Source organism: Sceloporus occidentalis, unplaced genomic scaffold (genome assembly GCF_023333645.1).
Source record: "Sceloporus occidentalis isolate IW3139 unplaced genomic scaffold, rSceOcc1.0.p SCAF_32, whole genome shotgun sequence".
NCBI lineage: Eukaryota > Metazoa > Chordata > Lepidosauria > Squamata > Phrynosomatidae > Sceloporus > Sceloporus occidentalis.
In genome coordinates, this window is record NW_028317012.1 from 3,512,274 (window position 1) to 3,531,489 (window position 19,216).

A 19,216-nucleotide genomic window follows, 5' to 3' on the forward strand; every position below is an offset into this window, starting at 1 on the left:
ACCACGTGTGATAAACCTGCGCATGCAGCTGATACTGCCTGTAGTCTGTATGTAGGCTGCTGGTTTAAGAAGGTTTGTATTGGTATCGATGTAGGATAGTTTGTTTTGATTGCCTCCTGGTTATCTTATACAACTTTTGTTTCCAAAATTAAAGCAAAAAAACTGCAGTTCCTGTAAAACACCGGCAGAGCCTCTACAGGAGGCAAGGCAGGAACATCCATGGGTTGGGTCTGCTGGGCAAATACAAGGAATACATTATTGGTAAAATACCATTCTGGTGGGCTGTAGTGCTGCAGACTGATCAAAAAATCCTTGGGGATACTGAAAAGATGTGAAAGGGCCTGACATGTAGTCGCATATTCCAGCGGGGCTTGTTTTCATCTTCAAACGCCTGAGAACATGCTGGTCGTGGGATGGATATGTACGTCAAGCTGATAAAATGTGTTAATGAAAGCAATGGTTGTTTTTGAGACTGGCGAACGCCACTGCATTACAATACATGATCAAGAATCTTGACACACCAGGGCTAGTAGTGTTCTAACTGTTGCATATCTTAATCTGTTATGTTAATGGTGCCATAGCAACATTCCCATCATATTCTTTTAAACTGCCTCGTGCATACAGAAAACGAGATGCAGACAAATATCTGAGCTTGGTGGGGATTCATGCTTTGTACGGACCATTTATTAAAGTTGGTAACTCCCCATGAATCTGGTCTTTGAGGTCTGCCTTGATTTTGGCTCTAAATATATATATTAAAATCAAAAAGGGTTAAACTACTAAAATGAAGTATGCTGCCTGGCTCTGGAATCAATAGCTACATGGTCCAGCTCTTGGTGAAATCTTTTTAGCTAACCATCAACCCAATTAAACAATGTTTTTGTTTCCCTCCACTTTCACATTTACTTGCATGTTTAGTGCATAGTTTTGCTTGGTACAGATGTGATGTTCCTCATCCTAGGACCTGCATCCCAGGATATTTATGTAGTAAGGTGGTGATCAATTGAATTCACTTAAAAGAGAAAAAGGCAACAGTTTAAGTTTTGCTAGGACATGGCCAGTGCCAAATCTTAAGTATTAAAAACATTTTATATAAAGATTTTAGAATATGTACAAGGGAAAAAAAAATGCATAGCTTTTTTAAGACCTGAGAAACTAAGAGACCACTATTTTCATTTTTGTAACATGACAACCCACCTGCTATATGTATACCAGAATCATGAAAGGAAGTATCACCATCGTACACGGCAACCACATTTAGACATGTCCGAAACGATGGAGGTCTGCCGTTTGTTTTTAACCAGATGGGTATTAACGATTAATATGCCAGGGTTTACTATTCCTGATATATTCAAGAACTTAAGTTTTGCACTTTCAAATATGAGTTCTTTAGACTCTAGATGGTGACACAGAGCTGTGGCAGTTACATCAACATGGAAATGTCACTTCTGACGTCGCTTACACCAGTGTCGGACTCAGATGAGATGTCCACCTTGTAGCAGGGAGCTGACGGTGCTCTGCAGGGCAGCAGTCAGTTTTTTGGTAGCTCGCTGAATTAGGGGACTGTTAGGGTGCTGGTCTTGAAGATGATGGATGTGGCTCTCTTGGCTGTCAGCAGTAAACCCGCAGTCCTCACAAACATAAAGCTTGGTTCTCCGCTCTTTATAGGCGTAATGCTGCTGTACTCCATGTATCTTCTTCAAATGTGACTCAAGTGAGCAGCGCTGAGTGAAAGCTTTGTCACAGAGATGGCATTTGTACGGACGAACACCTGAGAAGAAGGAGAAATATATTGTTCTAGGACCATAACATTTTCCATGGCTTTCAGAGCTAGCTCTCTCATATTCACCCAAGTGCCCTCATTTGCACCCTAAAATATGTTAACTTAATAGACCTCAGCAGATCTGACACTTCCCCACTATAGAAGAATGCATTTAAATTCTTATGTACTTTAACTTAATATTCAATATTCTTCCAAAACATGAAAAATCATAAAAACAAAGCTCTCACCCGACACAGATGGCGTGACTATGCTTGCCACTATGGCAGGAAAGTTCTCCCACTGAAATTTATTGGAGCACTTTGCAGGGCAGATTTGCAGGGGCACAAATCCTGTCCAGGATGTTCATATCTAGATATTAATTCAGGATAATATTTGTCATATTGCTCAATTATGAGCAAGGTTAATTCAGTATATGGTAAACATGGGTATTTTGTACCAAAAGTTGGAACTCCTTGTCATAACTGTAATGCCGTATTATCTATATGCAAGTGCAAACACCTACCCAGATACCAGGTCATAGAAAAATACATTTTCATCTTAAATTCCTTTTTTTCTGATTGATAATTAGTTTTGTAACTGCATTTATATATGGGAACTATGCAGCAATGTTAGCAATAATGGCTTGGGAATGAAGAGCCCAAGGTTAGGTCTCGTGGAGGCCAAAATATAGTTCTATTTTATTTAATAAATATACGAACAATTTTTACAAACCCTCCACCCACCTTCTCTAAATGCCAGCATTTTACAAATTTTTTTACGGAATCTTCAAGCAGGCTTCATCTATCACAACCATTTCCCATTGAGGACCATCGATGAAATACGCTTTCTCGCTACTCAGTGTGATAACATGAATAATCTAATTTTATGCATTATGAAGGGTAGGCTCGGCCTAACAGAAAACAAATTACCATTTTACAACTCATTAATTAACCTTTACGGTCTTGCATAATCCTTGAAGACCCCCTCCTTCTACAGGCCCATTTACTCACCTGTATGAGTGCGCACATGCCTCTTTAGGTCAAAGGTGTCATTGAATCCTTTCCCGCAGTGTTCACACTGATGTCTTTTGACCTCGTTGTGACATTTCATGTGGCGGTTTAGCATCCTCTGGTAGGAGAAGGTCTTGTCACAGAGAGCACAACGGAACAGCATCCTTTGTTGAGCCTGGGGTAGGGTCAATTAAATAATTAACTTTTTTGGGGCATATAGAAGCAGTATTTAAACACAGATGACCCAGAAAGATGAGAAGACTGTATCAAGCAGCACAATAGTGTAGAACAGTTAAAATTGTATGTAAGTATTTTGTTCACCAGAAATAGTATTATCTATTTATAATATGCTAGTACATTTGAAAAAGTTGTATATTGGGGGACGCCCAAAATGGAGCTGGTATGAAGAAGGCCAACACTTAAGAGCTTAGATAAAGAATACATCCAGGAATCCATGGGTTGAAACGTGCGTACAGAATTCTTAGGGCAGGTTGTAAACAGAACATATGATGTAGGAACAAAATAGATGGTGATTACTCCATAACTGGTTTCCTTCCTCACCTGAAGAGACTGGCCGTGGTCCTGAATTGCATGGCCCTGGACCTTCCCGCGATCTGTCACATGGTATGAAGGGGTCCCTGTTGCACAGCGTAGATGATGTAATGACAGATCAAGAGCTTCCTCGTGGTCATGTGAAGGTGGTTCTACTGGAGACACATACCCCACTGTCACTGAAGGATAAAAAGATGAAGGTTGTTGGTTTCAAATGCGAAACTGTGTAGGAGTAAGAGTTCCGACAAGTCAGAGACAGCAGACAAACTGAGATAATTTACACCCAACCCATCCCAAAAGCAGAGGCCCTGTCAGTAGTGGGAGACAGAAAAAATTATCACCATCTCATTTACACCACACCCAGCACATTAAATGCAGAGACTGTTCATTCTTTGTTTCCATTCATTGTTATTTGTGTAGGAAGGAAGGTCTCATTCTACTTATCCATTACTCACAGGGATAGAAAATCCATGGCGTGCAATCAGCTATAGACTACAAATCCCATGATGCCCAGGTAGCCCTTATGGTTGGCTGAGCATCAGGACAGCAGCCTTCCATGGCAGTGTGCCAGTGTCTATCACTGATTTCTCCCCAACAATCCCCTTTCGTATTAACAGAAAATCCCAACACATATAACTATATAGCAGCAGATACTTATATACAAAACCAAAAATACATTCTGCATTCTAAAAAAAACCCACAAACGAGGCCGCAGCTCGTGGATAATCAGAAATGTGAGCTGACAACTGACGGCTATGTGTTTGTCAATTATTATAATGTCAAGCAGTGGTGGTTACAACATTCATAACTTAACCACTGATATACGACATCCAATTTTCCATGTGGGCCCCATCCAGATATACAAAGTACAAGTGGGTAAAATCGGAAGCTGTCAAAAGCAGCAATTATGGAGATAATTGTAATGAAATTCTGAAAGGTTGTTCTTTTCATGTTGACAATAGAGTATCAAATATTATATTATGTTTTGAAAACATGTACGGTATAAGACATTACTTCTCCACAGGTAATATCTCTGAGCAACAAACCAGTGGAAATATCAAGTTCCTTCTTAACAAATACTCTTAAACCAACTTTTTCCTACCAAAGCATATTAACTAATATAATTAACAGAGAATTAAGTGACCCCATCAAACATACCCTTGGAATATATGTAGCAGAGCTTGAGAAATTCTGCAATACACTATTCAATCATGAGTGGTGCTATCATGTAACCATATAAGCAGCTTTCCCGGAATCACAGGGGAAAAAGTGTAACGGTGGCATTTAACCACATACCAAGGCACGTAGGGTCCATCAAAAGCCTTGATCAGACCCTACATTTACATGTGTATCCGATTTAAATGTCAACAAAATCTTTGGTTAATGTTATATCAAGTCAAAAGGGATGAGCTATTACAAGCAACACATATGAAAGAATGAAGAGGCTGTTATATTTACCTGGTATGAACATGTCTCCTCTATCTTCATCCGATACTTCTCCCCAGTTTCTCTTTCCTGATCCCAAACATGACTTCTTTACCAGAAATGCCCTGGGCATGTTGAGTATCTTCGCTTTGCGCAATTGTATCAGTTAATTGCTCTGACAGGTTGTTTGCTTTAAACTTTTTAGAGTCCATACAATATATTTATAAAAAAAAAATGTAAATTCAAAATTGATGGCCTTCCACTATATTTCCACCTAACACCAAAAATCTGACCAAAAAATATCTAATTTATACTCATTTTAACAACTATTTGGAGAACTAGAAGATTGATGTGAAACAATTTCATCAGACCTGCTGGAGGCCCATTGGAGATCCAAAAGTACGTATTTTTTTATAAAATCATATAAAGGTTCAGTAATGGACAAAAAACAAGAGCAATTTTAAATTCCCTTTTCTAGATACTAATACTTATTATCTCCTAGAATTATTGTAGACCATATTTTATTGTTCTACAATTTGAAATGATAGTAAATTTGATTCTGTCACCTGTCGATTAAGCCAGTAGAGATGTCTTGAGTCCAAAGAATATTTGTAGACAAAGTTCTCAGAAATGATCTTATCCAAACGTAGAGGAACATAGACGAAGTTATGCTGCTAGCTGGGAAGGCACGAGTTATGAAATAACGGTGGGGGGAGGATCCACCTCTGTATTATTATTTTTTATCATCTTCTGTCAACCTGTTAAACCTGTTTCAAAACCGCTTGGAAACGCTTTAGGGAGGAGATGAAGATTGGTAAGGTGGGGATGTAGCTTCTGGGTGGGAGAAGGAAGAGCCCACACCCTGACCTGCATACACATTGCCACATTAAACCCGAACATCTCTATAAGGGTGTATATGTGTACCTGTTACTAGGGTGTGTGTGTTATTCTGTGGTGTGAAAACACTGACACACAACTGCATAGTGTTTGTATGAAGGAATGTGAGGGGGCTCAGAGCTGTAATTTCGTAATACACCCATCTCATCCTAACAAACAGACGTTGGGACATGTGCCCCTAATACACAGATGCAAGAACACACACACCTCTCACCCTCTCCAAATACAGAGATATTAGGGTGTCTGTTATTTCAAATGACAATGACCGGTGTTTTTTTAAAAAATATATATACTTAAGAATTGCTTTATCTGTAGCAGGGATCCAGATTCTGGACTGATGCAAGGTGTGGGGCTGGCATTTGGTACATTTGGCATAATACAGTAAAGCTTTGCAAAACAGAATCATGGATCTTCAATGTTCAGCATACAGAAGTAACTAGACCAATATCAAAGACAGGATTGGCCATCTGAAGGGCTACTACCTTGGTGGCTTTTGTAAAGCTTATTAAAAACATCTTGGACTTATTTTAGGAGATGTGTGGTCAGGAGCTTGACAGGTAGATTTTTAGTTCCAGCTGCTCAGCACATTCTAAATGATTGCCTTAGCTATGATCTACCAGCAGATCAACGTCTTAGTCAACATCAATGTCTTAGTAGTTAAAATCATCCCTCCGCCTGACAGCAACCTCGCACGTTTTGCTTCAAAGCAGTATCCTACCAAGGATAGGCAAAGTGTCTGTTCAAGGACACCAGTGTCAGTGAAAAGGTTTGTGGAGGACCATAGAACACCATTAAATTGTCCACCAGATACCTCAGTAAATGTCCACCATGAACACAACTGGTGCCTATCCCTGTATCTTACCATAGTCAGTTCTATCACTGTTTTTATATAGAGGGTAAGTAGGGAAGTGAGATTACACACCGGTTATACCGTATATATCCTCTAAATCTTTCTCCGTTTTACACCTGAAGACTGACTAATTGTAGGTTAGTAACATCAGGTACATAACTGAAGATGTTACTTGTCTTATTGCATTATATGAATTACATTACTGTTCCCGCATAAGGAGAGACACCTCTAGAGCACTTCTAAATCATGCTGATCTATCAGAGAGTAATATGCTTCCAGACTGTCCTGGGAACACCCAACTCATTTTGAAAAACCTTTTGCTGCTGCCAAGAAATTTTGAAAGAAGTATTTTCGCCACAATTCATACATACATGAGGAAAATATGCAAAAAGAAAAAAAGTACAAAACATTATATGAGAAATAGTGCATTTAACTTTAAGGGGCATGTTCTGTTGTTCTCTATTGATCATTCTTTAGTTGTTTATTGATTATTATTATTATTTGTACATTCAAAGAACAGACTTTTTTGTAGTCCTCCATTTTGACTTTTTTTTTTTAGATTATAATCAATGCTTTTGTTCTTTTTTCTGAAAAATCGTTTTGCTTTTAAGGCCCCACAGTAGGATTTATATAGTACCAAAAATAAAATCTGTCATGTCTTACTACTGTTACTACCATCCCTATCTACTGTAGTATTTAGCAAGGAGAGTCTCCATTTATGACCTAACAAAAACTTCACCCTCTTTTCTCCATGACCTCTTTTTGTAGAACCACATATGTTTGTATAACTAAATCAAGTGTTTTACTCTGTTCCTTAACAGTACCTACATGGACTTGGGACACAGAATAAGGTGTTTTTTTGTGCATATTTTATTTGATGGTCTATACAGGTACTTAAATTCTGGTTCCAAATACAGCAATGTTCCCTAAAGTAAATTGTCGCTGCCACAATGTGGCTGGACAGGAATGTGTTGCTGGTACAAACTTAGATTACACGGTCATACCCATACTGAGCTGTTATAAAACGCCATCACCAGGAAGGAAAAAGAGGGGGACCGGATAGTCCGAGGAGGTGACGCTTGGAGATATATATATTATGTATTGTAGTGCAGTGATAATAGAACAACAAATGGACTAAAGCGGCGGCAGCACACACAAACAGGGATCACCCACTCATTTGGGACCACCCATTTGACTCCACTGGCAATGACTCCCAAAAGGAAGAACAGTTCCGTATTTTGGCATAGGCATGATGTCAGTACCTCTTCTCTTCGCATCTATGCCTTCTCAAACTCTTTGAGACAACCAAGACAACCAACCTAAACATAAAATATGCATGTATCCGCCACTCTTGCATGTGTCTTGTGGAGCTTCTCCAAAAATACCTAGAGTGCGTCACTCCTACCTTTACCTGGAAAACCAATGAAAGACTGTCTTAAATAGAAATGCACCCCTCATGACTATATAAAAACAAATAATAGCATAAAAAAAATCATTGCATTCACTCAGAATTTTCCATTGAAGCAAACTAAGAGGACAGGAAGCAGTATAATTCTTATCAAACTGTTCCTAGGTTTTGTTATTGGCCCAAGTAAATATTACCGCATCTTTTTTTTTCTATATTTAGATACACTGATTGTTCGCAATTGCTGTTATTTTGGCCTTTGCAAATGCTGACTGCAGTTGCCATGGTAACATTCTTCAAAAGCTAACTATTGATGCACTTTGCATGGTATTGTTCAAATGGTAAGAGCACAGCACCAAGTAATAAAAGAATCTGCCCAACCGCTCCGATTGTTGGTTCCAATTTGATAAATTTTGGGCAAAATTGTAAAAAACTACAGAGATGCTGGCCAAAGAACCATTTCATGCATATGGTAGTTGAGATGTCCCTTTAGTGTCCCTTATGCAAAGGCACGTGGGGATTACCATACCCTTTTACCCATTGCTTGCCTGATAGATATTTTCCATGCAGGATATGTGTTCAGTTAAACACATTTTCATGCACATGATATACTGACCACCTGTCAGCTCCAGCGCTGGCTTATTAAACACTGCAGGCAGGGGTATATTGAGACCCCCGAGCATTCGCACGGAAAGCACTCCCATTGATTCCAATGGGTGCGCTTTCCTGCCGCTGATTGACTGCTTCAAGCAGCCAATGAGTGGCAAAAGAGGAGGACAGCTGTAGCTTCTATCATCTGTTTTTAAAGAATGGATATTAAAGTACAAGAAATACCAATAACGTAAGATCTGACATGTAATTTAAAAACAAAACTCAGCACAGTTACTATTGATCCATACTCCAATGAAAAAATGTTATCACAACATGTAAACAGGATAATGTAAATAGTCTTTGAAGAAGCCAATATCATGCTTTTTTTTCTTAATTTTCTTCTAACATACTGTCCCCTCAGAACATTGAGAACACGTAAATCGCACCACTCCCAAAACCCCCTCCTACAGAGCTATATAGGACACAAAACCTGCATAACGTCAATCTTTGTACACGGACGGGTGTATTTCAAAACATAATGGGAAGAGCTGTTATAATTACAGGGTGGTGATAATTAATGGAATAACAGGTTTTCATTTGACTGCTCCTGTATCAACATGAAATTGGGAACAGTTATTAGCTCCTGTTATTGTTGCGGATAACTAGTATCAGTTAACTGCAGAGCTCCCCCTTTAAAAATGTAGACTATACAGTGTTGATCTGCTGAGCATATAGCTTTTGCGTGCTTGTTTTCAATCTTGTATTTTCTTAAGTATATTTGGGTATTTGTTTCTTTTGTGGGTAATAACATTGGGTATTTCACAGAATGTCATGTATTCTTTTTTTATAGACAACAGACAGATGAATGCTGGAAATCTCTATTACATTAGTGTATACTTTAGATAAATGAGAGAATGAACAGGATACTCCTTATTTGTTACTCCTTTATTCATTTATTATCTGCACCCACCATTATTGCCCTTAACATCATCTTCGATCCCTCTCTTTCTCTTACTAGAGTTACCTTGCCACATTGACCTTATCATTCCTTCACCCTAATTAAGAGGTAATATTTATTTTATCTCAATGTATCATATTCACTTTACCCTGTAGCTGTGACCAAGATGAGCCACCAATGGCTTCAGCCTGTCTAAAGCCCAACACCTGGCTCCACAAGCCAGTGTAAATCCCTCCTCTACTTTATTATTTTGGTTCATATAAGGGGCACAAGGACTTTCCTTATGTTGCAGATGGGCACAGCTTGGCTCATATGAAGCCAGATGAGCCAAGTCCAGTATCTGGCTCCACTTTGCGATGGAAAGTAAAGTCAAAACCCCAAAACGGAGGTTTGGCCTTTTGTATCTCTGAAATTGATCAATGTGGTTGTTAGCTTTCCAAACACCTGAGACAATTAGCCATTCCTTAAAATGTAAAATTGTAAAATGTTGTTTTACCCTCAGTGAAGACATGGAGATTGTGTGACCAACTATATGAAAGAAGTCTTCACAAGGTACTAGGTCTACATCCTCCCACACTACAGTCTAGAACCAGACACTCAACACTCTACTTTCCATTAATGGCTCCAAGACTTTAGTTCTAAAACAGTTCTTTTTTCCTTCACAAAATGTTGAACAGTTGTGATGTGGTAAAATATGCATTAAGTGTAGACAGGAGTGAGTGTGTTTACCAATAAGGTAGCCACACCTCCCTCCTCAGATGTCCTAAAAGCGTTTAACCTGTCTTTTCAGGAATCTATCTAGAAATAATGTTCACTTTTTGGATGCTTAAATGATTAATTAACAGAAAATAGTCAACAATTATGGAACTCTTGTAGCCACCACACACACTGCCATATTCACAACAGCAATGACTGTAACGGAGGCAGCTAGCAGTTTTGAAAATTATAACCGCCAGTCTCTGGAAAGCACAAGAGTAACAGTGTAATAACCATTGTTATCTATTAGAATATGTACCATGAGGATCTTTTTTCTTCTGTATTGACCGGTCCTTAATTTTGTTTAGACTGTTTATGAAAGACAGTGTCTTTTTTCACCTTTACTGTGCTGCAGAACTTGTTGGTGCATCAAAATAATTAAAGTGCATAGGATGGACGAAGTGTCCTTTTTCACATATTACTATTTTTTGTTTGTTTAACTGTATTTTTGCTTAATACTTGTAGGTGCCATCCTGCAACATAGAAGAGTAGTGTAATGATCCCCTGTGCTGTCCCTGTCATTGGTCTGCTTCCCTGGTGACAGGGCATTACCTGAGGCTCTCCCAAGATATCCCTCTTCTGGTGGATCCTCAGAGGTAGTGGGTCACCATAGCCCATCACCACTTCCTCACCTCGGTTATAGGCCTTGTGGTAGGCCCGGTGATTTTGTTCTTCTGACCCAGTTTGCTGCTTCACAATTTGGCTTGATGAAAGTGACTCTGTTGCTGACCCAACCATATTTTTGACCTTGCCTGCTTCTTATGTGATTTGGGCTTTAGACCATGGCCTGTTCCTCGCTTCGCCCCGGAGCCGTTTCTGCTATCGTTCCCAGTGTCTGTCGCCTATGGCTGACTCGCCTGCCTCTGCACTAGAGGTTCTTTTACTTACAAGTACTTACTTACAGATGTATGTGTTTATGATGCAAAAGACGTTTATCGTACAAACGATATGCCTGAACATTTGGTGAAGCTGTTGGTGTTGTGTTCTGCACACCATAATATAATGCCTTTTACATGTATGTCAAGCATGTGAATAAACTCAATCGAGCCCCGCTTAATGGTGCAATATTATAAGTCATGGGAAATCAATAAATAGCTCATAGTATGGGAATAAGGTAATTTTAGCTACCTGTAAGACTTTACAGTTCAAGGAATGAATGATAGCATAAAGGTGAGGTCGGCTGGGGGGAGCGGTAGCCTAAGGGAGAGAAAGGGTGGGGATTGGCGGAGGACGGATCAGGTAATTTCAGGCTGAGAGACAGATGTTGTCAAACAAAAAAAACATTGCGTACAGAAAAAGAAAGAAAGTGAGAATTACCTATAATCTAGTTGATATTCTGAAACAGAAAAATACAAATACACATATCAATGTCTGGCTAACTGACTTGCTAAGTGACTTGCTCAGTATATAATGCTCAGTATATAATAATAAGAGTTGTGCTGTACCACCCTCTGTGTCTTGCTTGCTTTAAAATGATAGGAGTTATACTGTACAAGTGTCTCTGTCTGGCTCAGTATATAGTAATAGACTTTATGGTGTGATGGGAGTTATTCTGTACCGCAGTTTGCGTCCGGGCTTGGTACAGTATATAATGTGTTATACTGTGTGCCCTACTCTATAATGATAAGAGTCATTCTGTACTACCATCTGTGTCTAGATCACCATATAATGATAGGAGTCATGTTGTACCACCTTCAGTGCCTGGATCATTATATAAAGTTAGGAGTCGTGCTATACAACCCCCAGTGTTTGGATTAATGAGTCATGCTGTACCACTGTCTTTGTCTGGATCATTATTTAATAATGGGACTTGTGGTGTACCCCTGTCAGGCTCAGTCATAGAAGCCCCGGCGGAGGTCCCATGTAGCAGGTAGTCACCGGCTGCCCCACTTGACACCAGGGAGTCTGGAGCATGGGGGATGCATCGGTAAGTCTAGGGATGCATCGGTAAGTAAGGGGGGCATATAGGGGGAATAAGAACGGCATCTTAGCAACGAAACATCGAAACACCGAAATACCGGAGCTTCACATCGGGCACTCGAGCTCCCCTCCCCGTCTTTCAACAATCCTCTGTTGCAGTCAACTTCGGACAAGCCTGTTCTGCTGCATGCTGCTCTTGCTCCAGTTTCTCCGGTACAGGTACACGCGGTTAACAATGGCAATAGTGGCAATATTTTTAAGACGTACTGCGGGGTAAGAGGAGAAGAGAAAAACGGGAGGACGAGAGGGGGGGGTGAGAAGTTGTACCAGAGGAATAAGGAAAGAATAAGCAAAGAAGGGAAAGAAAGAAAGGACGAACGATATAGTGAATGAATGATTTAGTGGAACAACGCTATATTAAGCTATATAAGTGATATAAAGTGATATATAAAAGCCATACTGATCTTGGACTGATATTCTAAACTGTGAGACTCCGTGGATACGATCAGAACCCCTTTATTTTTTACACTTTACATAAAATCAAGCTTAACTTGAATGTAACAGCATAGCTGCTGTTTCTATATTTGAGATTTTTTCTATAAACCTTCTTAAGGTTACTCAAATGGTTTAACTATAATTGACTTATTTATAAATTAACAGTTGGATTTGAGCTTCCATCTCCACATTCTACATTAAATTACATTATACATTAAGCTTAATTCGAAATAATTTTACACAATTTTCATAACTACGGCCTTAGTTCCTAAGGCCTAATTAATCATTAAGCGCTAGAAAAGCTGTTGCTTTTATAAGCTCTCCTAAGGTAACCTATTTGGCTTAATTATAACTGGCCTATTCATATAGCCCTATACCTTTCATTAAATCAAGCTCAATTCAAATATAATTTTACACAACTTCCTAAATATTAGTCATTAAATAACCACTAAGTCCTAGTCTCAATACTTGAGAATTATTCCACAAGCTCTGCTAAGGTTATCTATAGCAGAACTCGAGCTTTCTATTTAATTATAATTTTGCACAATTTCTTAATGCCTCCTAAAAAAGATAGAGAGAGAAAGAGATAGGGACAAGGAAAAGTCCCAAAATACAAAAACAATGAGTTGTTACTATTCTCCAAAAAATGCCTTTAGAAAATCACTACCTGGTATAATGGCCACACCAGAACGACCTAATTTAAGTCAAGGCTTTAGTGAGTCCATTGAACCATTATCCAATACTAGCTTAGCAAAAGCATTGGAGAATCTCTGGGGACAAATTAAAATGGACTTTAAAGAAAACCTGAGCTTAAACAAGAGATCCAATCAATCTCAGAAAATATGTCTTCACTTATGATTGAAACACAATCGCTGAGAAGCGAAATTGAACTTCTACAATCTCATAACAAATTATTGAAAGAGGATCTAAATAAGATAGAGCTCAAATTAGCGGATTTAGAAGATCGTTCAAGAAGAAGAAATCTAAGGATCCCTGAAACAGTTTCCAACTACCATTTGGAAACTTTTTGTAAGGAATGGATTTCCACTGTAATTAAACCTGATAAATTGAGATGCTTTCCTTTTGAGCGTTTACACCGTTTACCAAAACCGAGAAGTCTTATTAATTCTGAAAATCCGAGAGATGTAATTATCTGCTTCAACAATGCTTGTATTAAAGATCTTCTGATGAAAGCTGCAAAGGCTAAATTATTTCCTCATCCATACAAATAATTTTTGTTATTACAAGATCTGTCTTTGACCACAAGAAATAACGGATGAAAATTTTTGGAAGTAATTCTTACACTGAGAAAGATGGGAATCATGTATAGGTGGCTTTTTCCAACTAGACTTTCCTTCACCTTCAATCAGAAAGACTACATCTTTGACGATCCTGCTAAAGCAATAACTCTGCTAATACAAAATGGAGATGTGGAGAAAACAACTGACTCCCCCCCCCCCCCCCTCTATGTCGACTATTGAATATGAACACGAATTTCTCTACACTAATACTTTACTGCAGTCTCTTGCTAGATATTTGCTATTTTATTATTTATTAATAACTGTTCTTTAGAAATTGGAAGATTAATTTGAACATTATTTTATTAATTATGAATAATGTTTCTCTAGAAATTGAAAGTTGGGCGTCTTTAGATGGTTAAGCTTTGGATATTGAATGAAATTATCGAAGGCTTATTATCAGCTATCGCCTATGTTTACTACTACTAACCTATGTATGCTTAATCCTGATGACCTAGCTGTTGGGCTCTTTCTCTCTAGTGAAATTAGATTACTGAACATGAATATATATATATTTATTTATTTATTTTAATTTCTCTCATTACACAAACACTATATCGGCGTTATGGATACAATTTCTACTGTACTTAATTATGAATAATTTTAATTTAACCATTTGGAAATAGAAAGGCACGGTGTTTTGACGATACATTAGATTATAAATTTTATAAACTGGTTAAGTTCTCATATAGGATTTTTTTTTTTTTCTCTTTTACGTTTATCACCGAATATAACCACGATTAATATTTCTACATTGATCACCGAATATAACCACGATTAATATTTCTACATTGATCACTGAATATAACCACGATTAATATTTCTACACTGATATTCTACTGTAGTTTTTGTCAAACACTTACTAACTACGAATAATTTTTCACTAGAAATTGAAAGACTGATTTCCTTAGATGATTAAGTTATAGATATTTAATGAATTGTTGAGCACTGAACTTGAATACTAATACCTTTACACTAATATTTTATTACTGTTTTTTGTTAACACCCTATTAAATATGAATAATTTTTCTTTAGAACTTGAAAGCTGGGTGATTAAGCTTTAGATATTGAATGATATTAATATAGGTTTATTGCTAGTCACAATTTACGTTTACTAATTTACGTTCCTTAATTCAGATAACTTAGTTGATGGGCCTTTTCTTTTCAATTAAACTTGATCACTGAATAAGAATACATATATTTTTATCTTATTACTTAGTTTAAGTTTTTCACATAAACACTATATTGATGCTATGGATGTATTTTTCATTGAACTTAATCCTGGATAACTTCCTTCTTTTTTTCCCCCTTTCTTCTTCTGCTCTTTCCTTTTTTTCTCCTCCTCTGTCTTTGGGACACCATCCCTAGGTCCTCTAACATCTCCACATGAATGTGCTCTGATCTTTTCTGTTTTTGGGTATCAGAGTAAGAGATGCATACATTTCTGTATCACCTGTATGTATGTAATATGTATGTTTGATGAGGCAGAGGGTGACACTATGGGGTGAAATTTATAATAAAATGGTAAAGCTGAATCTGGTCACTATAAATGCTCAAGGATTAAATACTCCTCAGAAGAGGATGTACCTGTATGAAACTCTAATTAGAGAAAAAATAGCTATATGTTTCTTTCAAGAGACCCATTGGAATAATGAGGGTGTATCTCTCTGGAAATTTAAAAAATATCCTAAATAAAAAAAGAGGGGTACTGCAATAATTATCTCAAGAGATATTAAATTCGATTATATTTTTCATGAGCATGATATTTACGGCAGATATATTATTCTTATTTGTAAATTAATCGGTAAATTTATATGCTCCCAATGACTATCCCGTAAAATTTTTGGCCTCTTTAATCACAAGGATTGAGGAAATTAGAAATGGGACATTAATTCTTGGAGGAGATTTGAACTGTGTGTCAAATATATATCTTGACAAGAGACTAAATGACAGCAAGATTCCTGACAGCCCTGCAGGGACTATAGCTCTGAGACTTACCAGTCTTATGGACAAACATGATTTATTTGATATTTGGAGGACTCAGCATCCCACAGAGAAGGACTATACATTCTTTTTTAACAGTCATCTTTCGTACTCTAGGCTTGATGCATTACATACCAACTTAACAACTTTAAAAAATGGTATCTCTTCACGAATTGGCACTATAACTTGGTCAGACCATGCTCCTGTGTTTTTCACGTTAACAGATCGCTTCAATTACAACTGTAGACCAGACTGGAGACTTAATGAATTTAATTTAAAAACTGACCTGGCCAAACAAAACTTATATAAAGAAGTCCAACAATTTATTCAAACAAACGATAATGGCTCAGTCCAAGATTTTACCGTCTGGGGCGCATTAAAATGTTCCTATCTTAGAAAGCAAAAAGGTAGACGTATCTCAGATTTATATATAACACTGGCAAAAACTGAACGTATCAACAAACCGAATCCAAATCTAAAGTTAGCTAAAGAAATAGCAGAACTTCAGATGGAAATCAAAACAAAATTAAATGAGAAATTAGAGCGAGCCATCTTCTTTTCTAAACAGAAATGGTATTATGAAAGCAATCGTCCTAATAGATGTACCACCAATAAAATTAAAGTAGCAAGTGACCGACACAGAATCAAGAGGCTTATATATAGAGACAAAGTACTCCTTGATCTTGAGCCTTTAAAGATTATTACAAGTCTCTCTATAATTTGAGACAGAGAGATATCTCTCCTGAGCGTATTGAACATTTTCTACAAAAACTGCCACTCCCTAAATTATCAAATGAAAAGTTGGACTTTATTAATAGACCATTCTCTATGAAAGAAGTAAAAGATGCGATCTCAAACTTAAAACCAAGAAAATCACCTGGCCCTGATGGATATACTGCATTATTTTACAAGATACTGAACCCGCTGATTTCCCCTATATTGCTACGGGTATGTAATAGCATAGTGGAGATGGAAGCGACTCCTAAAGAGTTTCTACAAGTATCTATTTGTCCAATTCCAAAAGCTGGGAAAGATCCAAGTATTTTTGTTAAACCATAGGCCAATATTGTTAATCAACTTAGATGCTAAGATATATGCGAAGATTCTGGCGAACAGATTGAATGAGGTGATTACAGATCTGATTCATCCAGATCAATTTGGGTTTATCCATGGCCAATCAGTGAGGACAATACCCGTAAATTGATAGATCTGATTTCACAGGCTTATTCTCTGTCTATACCTTCTGCTTTCCTGGCGCTTGACGGCGAGAAAGCATTTGATAGAGTTAGCTGGAACTTTCTCAGTGCTACCTTGGACGCTGTTGGGATCACAGGTTTCTTTAAAAAAAGTACGATGGCCTTATATAGTTTTCAAAGTGCTAAGGTGACAGGTCCTTCTTTGAATTCTTCGTTTTTCAATATCTCTAATGGCACTTGACAAGGATGCCCGTTAGCTCCTTTGTTGTACGCCTTAACTATTGTGCCATTAGCTATAATAATCAGATTATCTCAAGAAATGAAAGGATTTACTTTTGATAATCATACTTTTAAAATAACTTTATATGCTGACGACATTATTCTTACATTGACTGATCCAGAGCTATCTGTCCCTGCGGCACTGTCAGCTGTTCAAGAATATAGTCTATATTCTAACTACAGATTAAATCTCCCTAATACAGGTGATGACCGCGTATCTTTCGCCTGAGCAAAGGACTTTCCTTACGGACCAGTGCCATTTAGATTGTACAAAGGATTGGGTGGGCTACCTGGGCATTAGACTAATGTTCAATTTAAAGAAATTAGTTTCTAGCAATTATGATCTTTTACTGAACGACTTTGTCTCCCAAATAGCAAGAATGAATTTCTTGGCTCGGTAGAGTCAGTTTGTTAAAATCCTATTTGATTCCTAAAATTCTATATATTTTTAGGATCACTCCACTTCGCGTCTCTGGACGTATTCTGGATAAGATTTCTAAATTATTTTTTTCCTTTGTTTGGCAAAACCGGAAGTCTAGAATTAACCAGAAAACGAAACGAAAGAAGTGTCAGACAGCTAGGTCTTGGGCTCCCAGATTTAAGAATGGTGCACGAAGTAGTAAGGTTTACCCATGTGCTATACTGGGACATTAAAAAGGATAAAAACTTCGGCTGGCTGTATTGTGAAAGGGTCCAAGTGAAAGAAGAGGACCTGTTAAATCTTTGTTGGCTTAATCCTTCTGTACTAAAACCACAAAAATTCCCGAGCCCAATTATACAAGACGCTATAAAAACTAGCTATAAATTTAGGTTACTATTTGGAGCAAGATTTTACGGTCTCTACCCCTTTGAAGGTATTAAAATACTACATCTCGAACATAGACTTAAACTGGACATTAAATAATATTCAGACACTTGGAGACCTTAAATTGAATGACTCTGTTCTGACTTTCTCGGAGATATTTCTACTCTTTAAATCAAAATTTTTCTACATACAATGATATCTGGTCCATATGGTCGGACTATATTCAAGATATAAGGTAAATTTCAATGTTGATCTTATCCTCTAGCAAGACTTTTGACACACCTATGAGCAGTATCATTTATTGCAACAGGCCTTGGCAGCTTTACCTTAAAACTAACATCCCAATGGGAACATAGAAGCCACCCCCCCCCCCCCCGTGCCAATAGGTCCATAAATTAAAATTAACATTAAAAGTACAAAAAAATGCATTTTAATTAAAAAATATACTTTGTTTTTTTTAATGGTTGGTAAGTGGAACAGCCGTTTAAGGCTGCAACTTAAACAGAACTACAGCAAATATGCAAAGTTTACCCAGCCTCCCAGATAGAAGATAATGTGTCTTCCTGGGACTTGGAGAGTAAATGCAATAATTGAATTTATATAATCGTCGCACGGTAGTGCATCCCGCACTGCTGTGCAAATGTAACTAAACCGATAACAAAAAGCGCAACTGTAGGTAACGCATGCGCATTTAATCCTGTTCTCAGTACCGGAAATCACAGTGACGTCCCAAAGACCCCTAACCTTAGCTTCCCCTCGTCATACTGTCTTTAGCTGTTTAAAGAAGTGCCTGATTATTTGCATAATATTTACCAAACGCCTTTTAGAAGATTGAAGCGTCAAACAATTGCAAAAGAAAAAAAAGAGAAGATTATATAATAATTACATGGATTGATTCGGGTAATAAAAAAGCTGACTTTTTTTTTTTTTAGTCGCTCAGTGTGATCAGGCCTATTGTTAGTAGCTCTTGGAGACGGTTGCCTGGGACGGTGAAGGAAGAGAAGACTCAGAGAGGAGGAAGAAGAAATTGCAAC

At 37.7% G+C, this 19,216-nt stretch overlaps 1 protein-coding gene across 1 annotated transcript; it reads right to left on the reverse strand.

The window, feature by feature from the left end:
- Nucleotides 1-1,475: 1,475 nt before the first annotated feature.
- On the reverse strand, nucleotides 1,476-10,944 carry LOC149298516 (putative transcription factor Ovo-like 1). The gene is made up of 5 exons (XM_089487305.1): nucleotides 10,759-10,944; nucleotides 4,371-4,422; nucleotides 3,334-3,503; nucleotides 2,773-2,947; nucleotides 1,476-1,771 (listed from the first exon to the last, which is right to left on the reverse strand). The coding sequence occupies exons 1-5, from the start codon at nucleotides 10,942-10,944 to the stop codon at nucleotides 1,476-1,478; spliced, it is 879 nt and encodes a 292-aa protein (XP_089343431.1).
- Between the last annotated feature and the right edge of the window lie 8,272 nt (nucleotides 10,945-19,216).

Bases quoted from the DNA above. Each gene is read 5' to 3' on its own strand.
- LOC149298516 (XM_089487305.1), bottom strand. From the start codon at position 10,944: ATGGTTGGGTCAGCAACAGAGTCACTTTCATCAAGCCAAATTGTGAAG. The intron at 4,423-10,758 runs GTAATGCCCTGT...ATGCTTTGGTAG, and splicing joins ATATCTTGGGAGAGCCTCAG to GAAAAAGTTGGTTTAAGAGT. The intron at 2,948-3,333 runs GTGAGGAAGGAA...ACCCTACCCCAG, and splicing joins ACCACGGCCAGTCTCTTCAG to GCTCAACAAAGGATGCTGTT.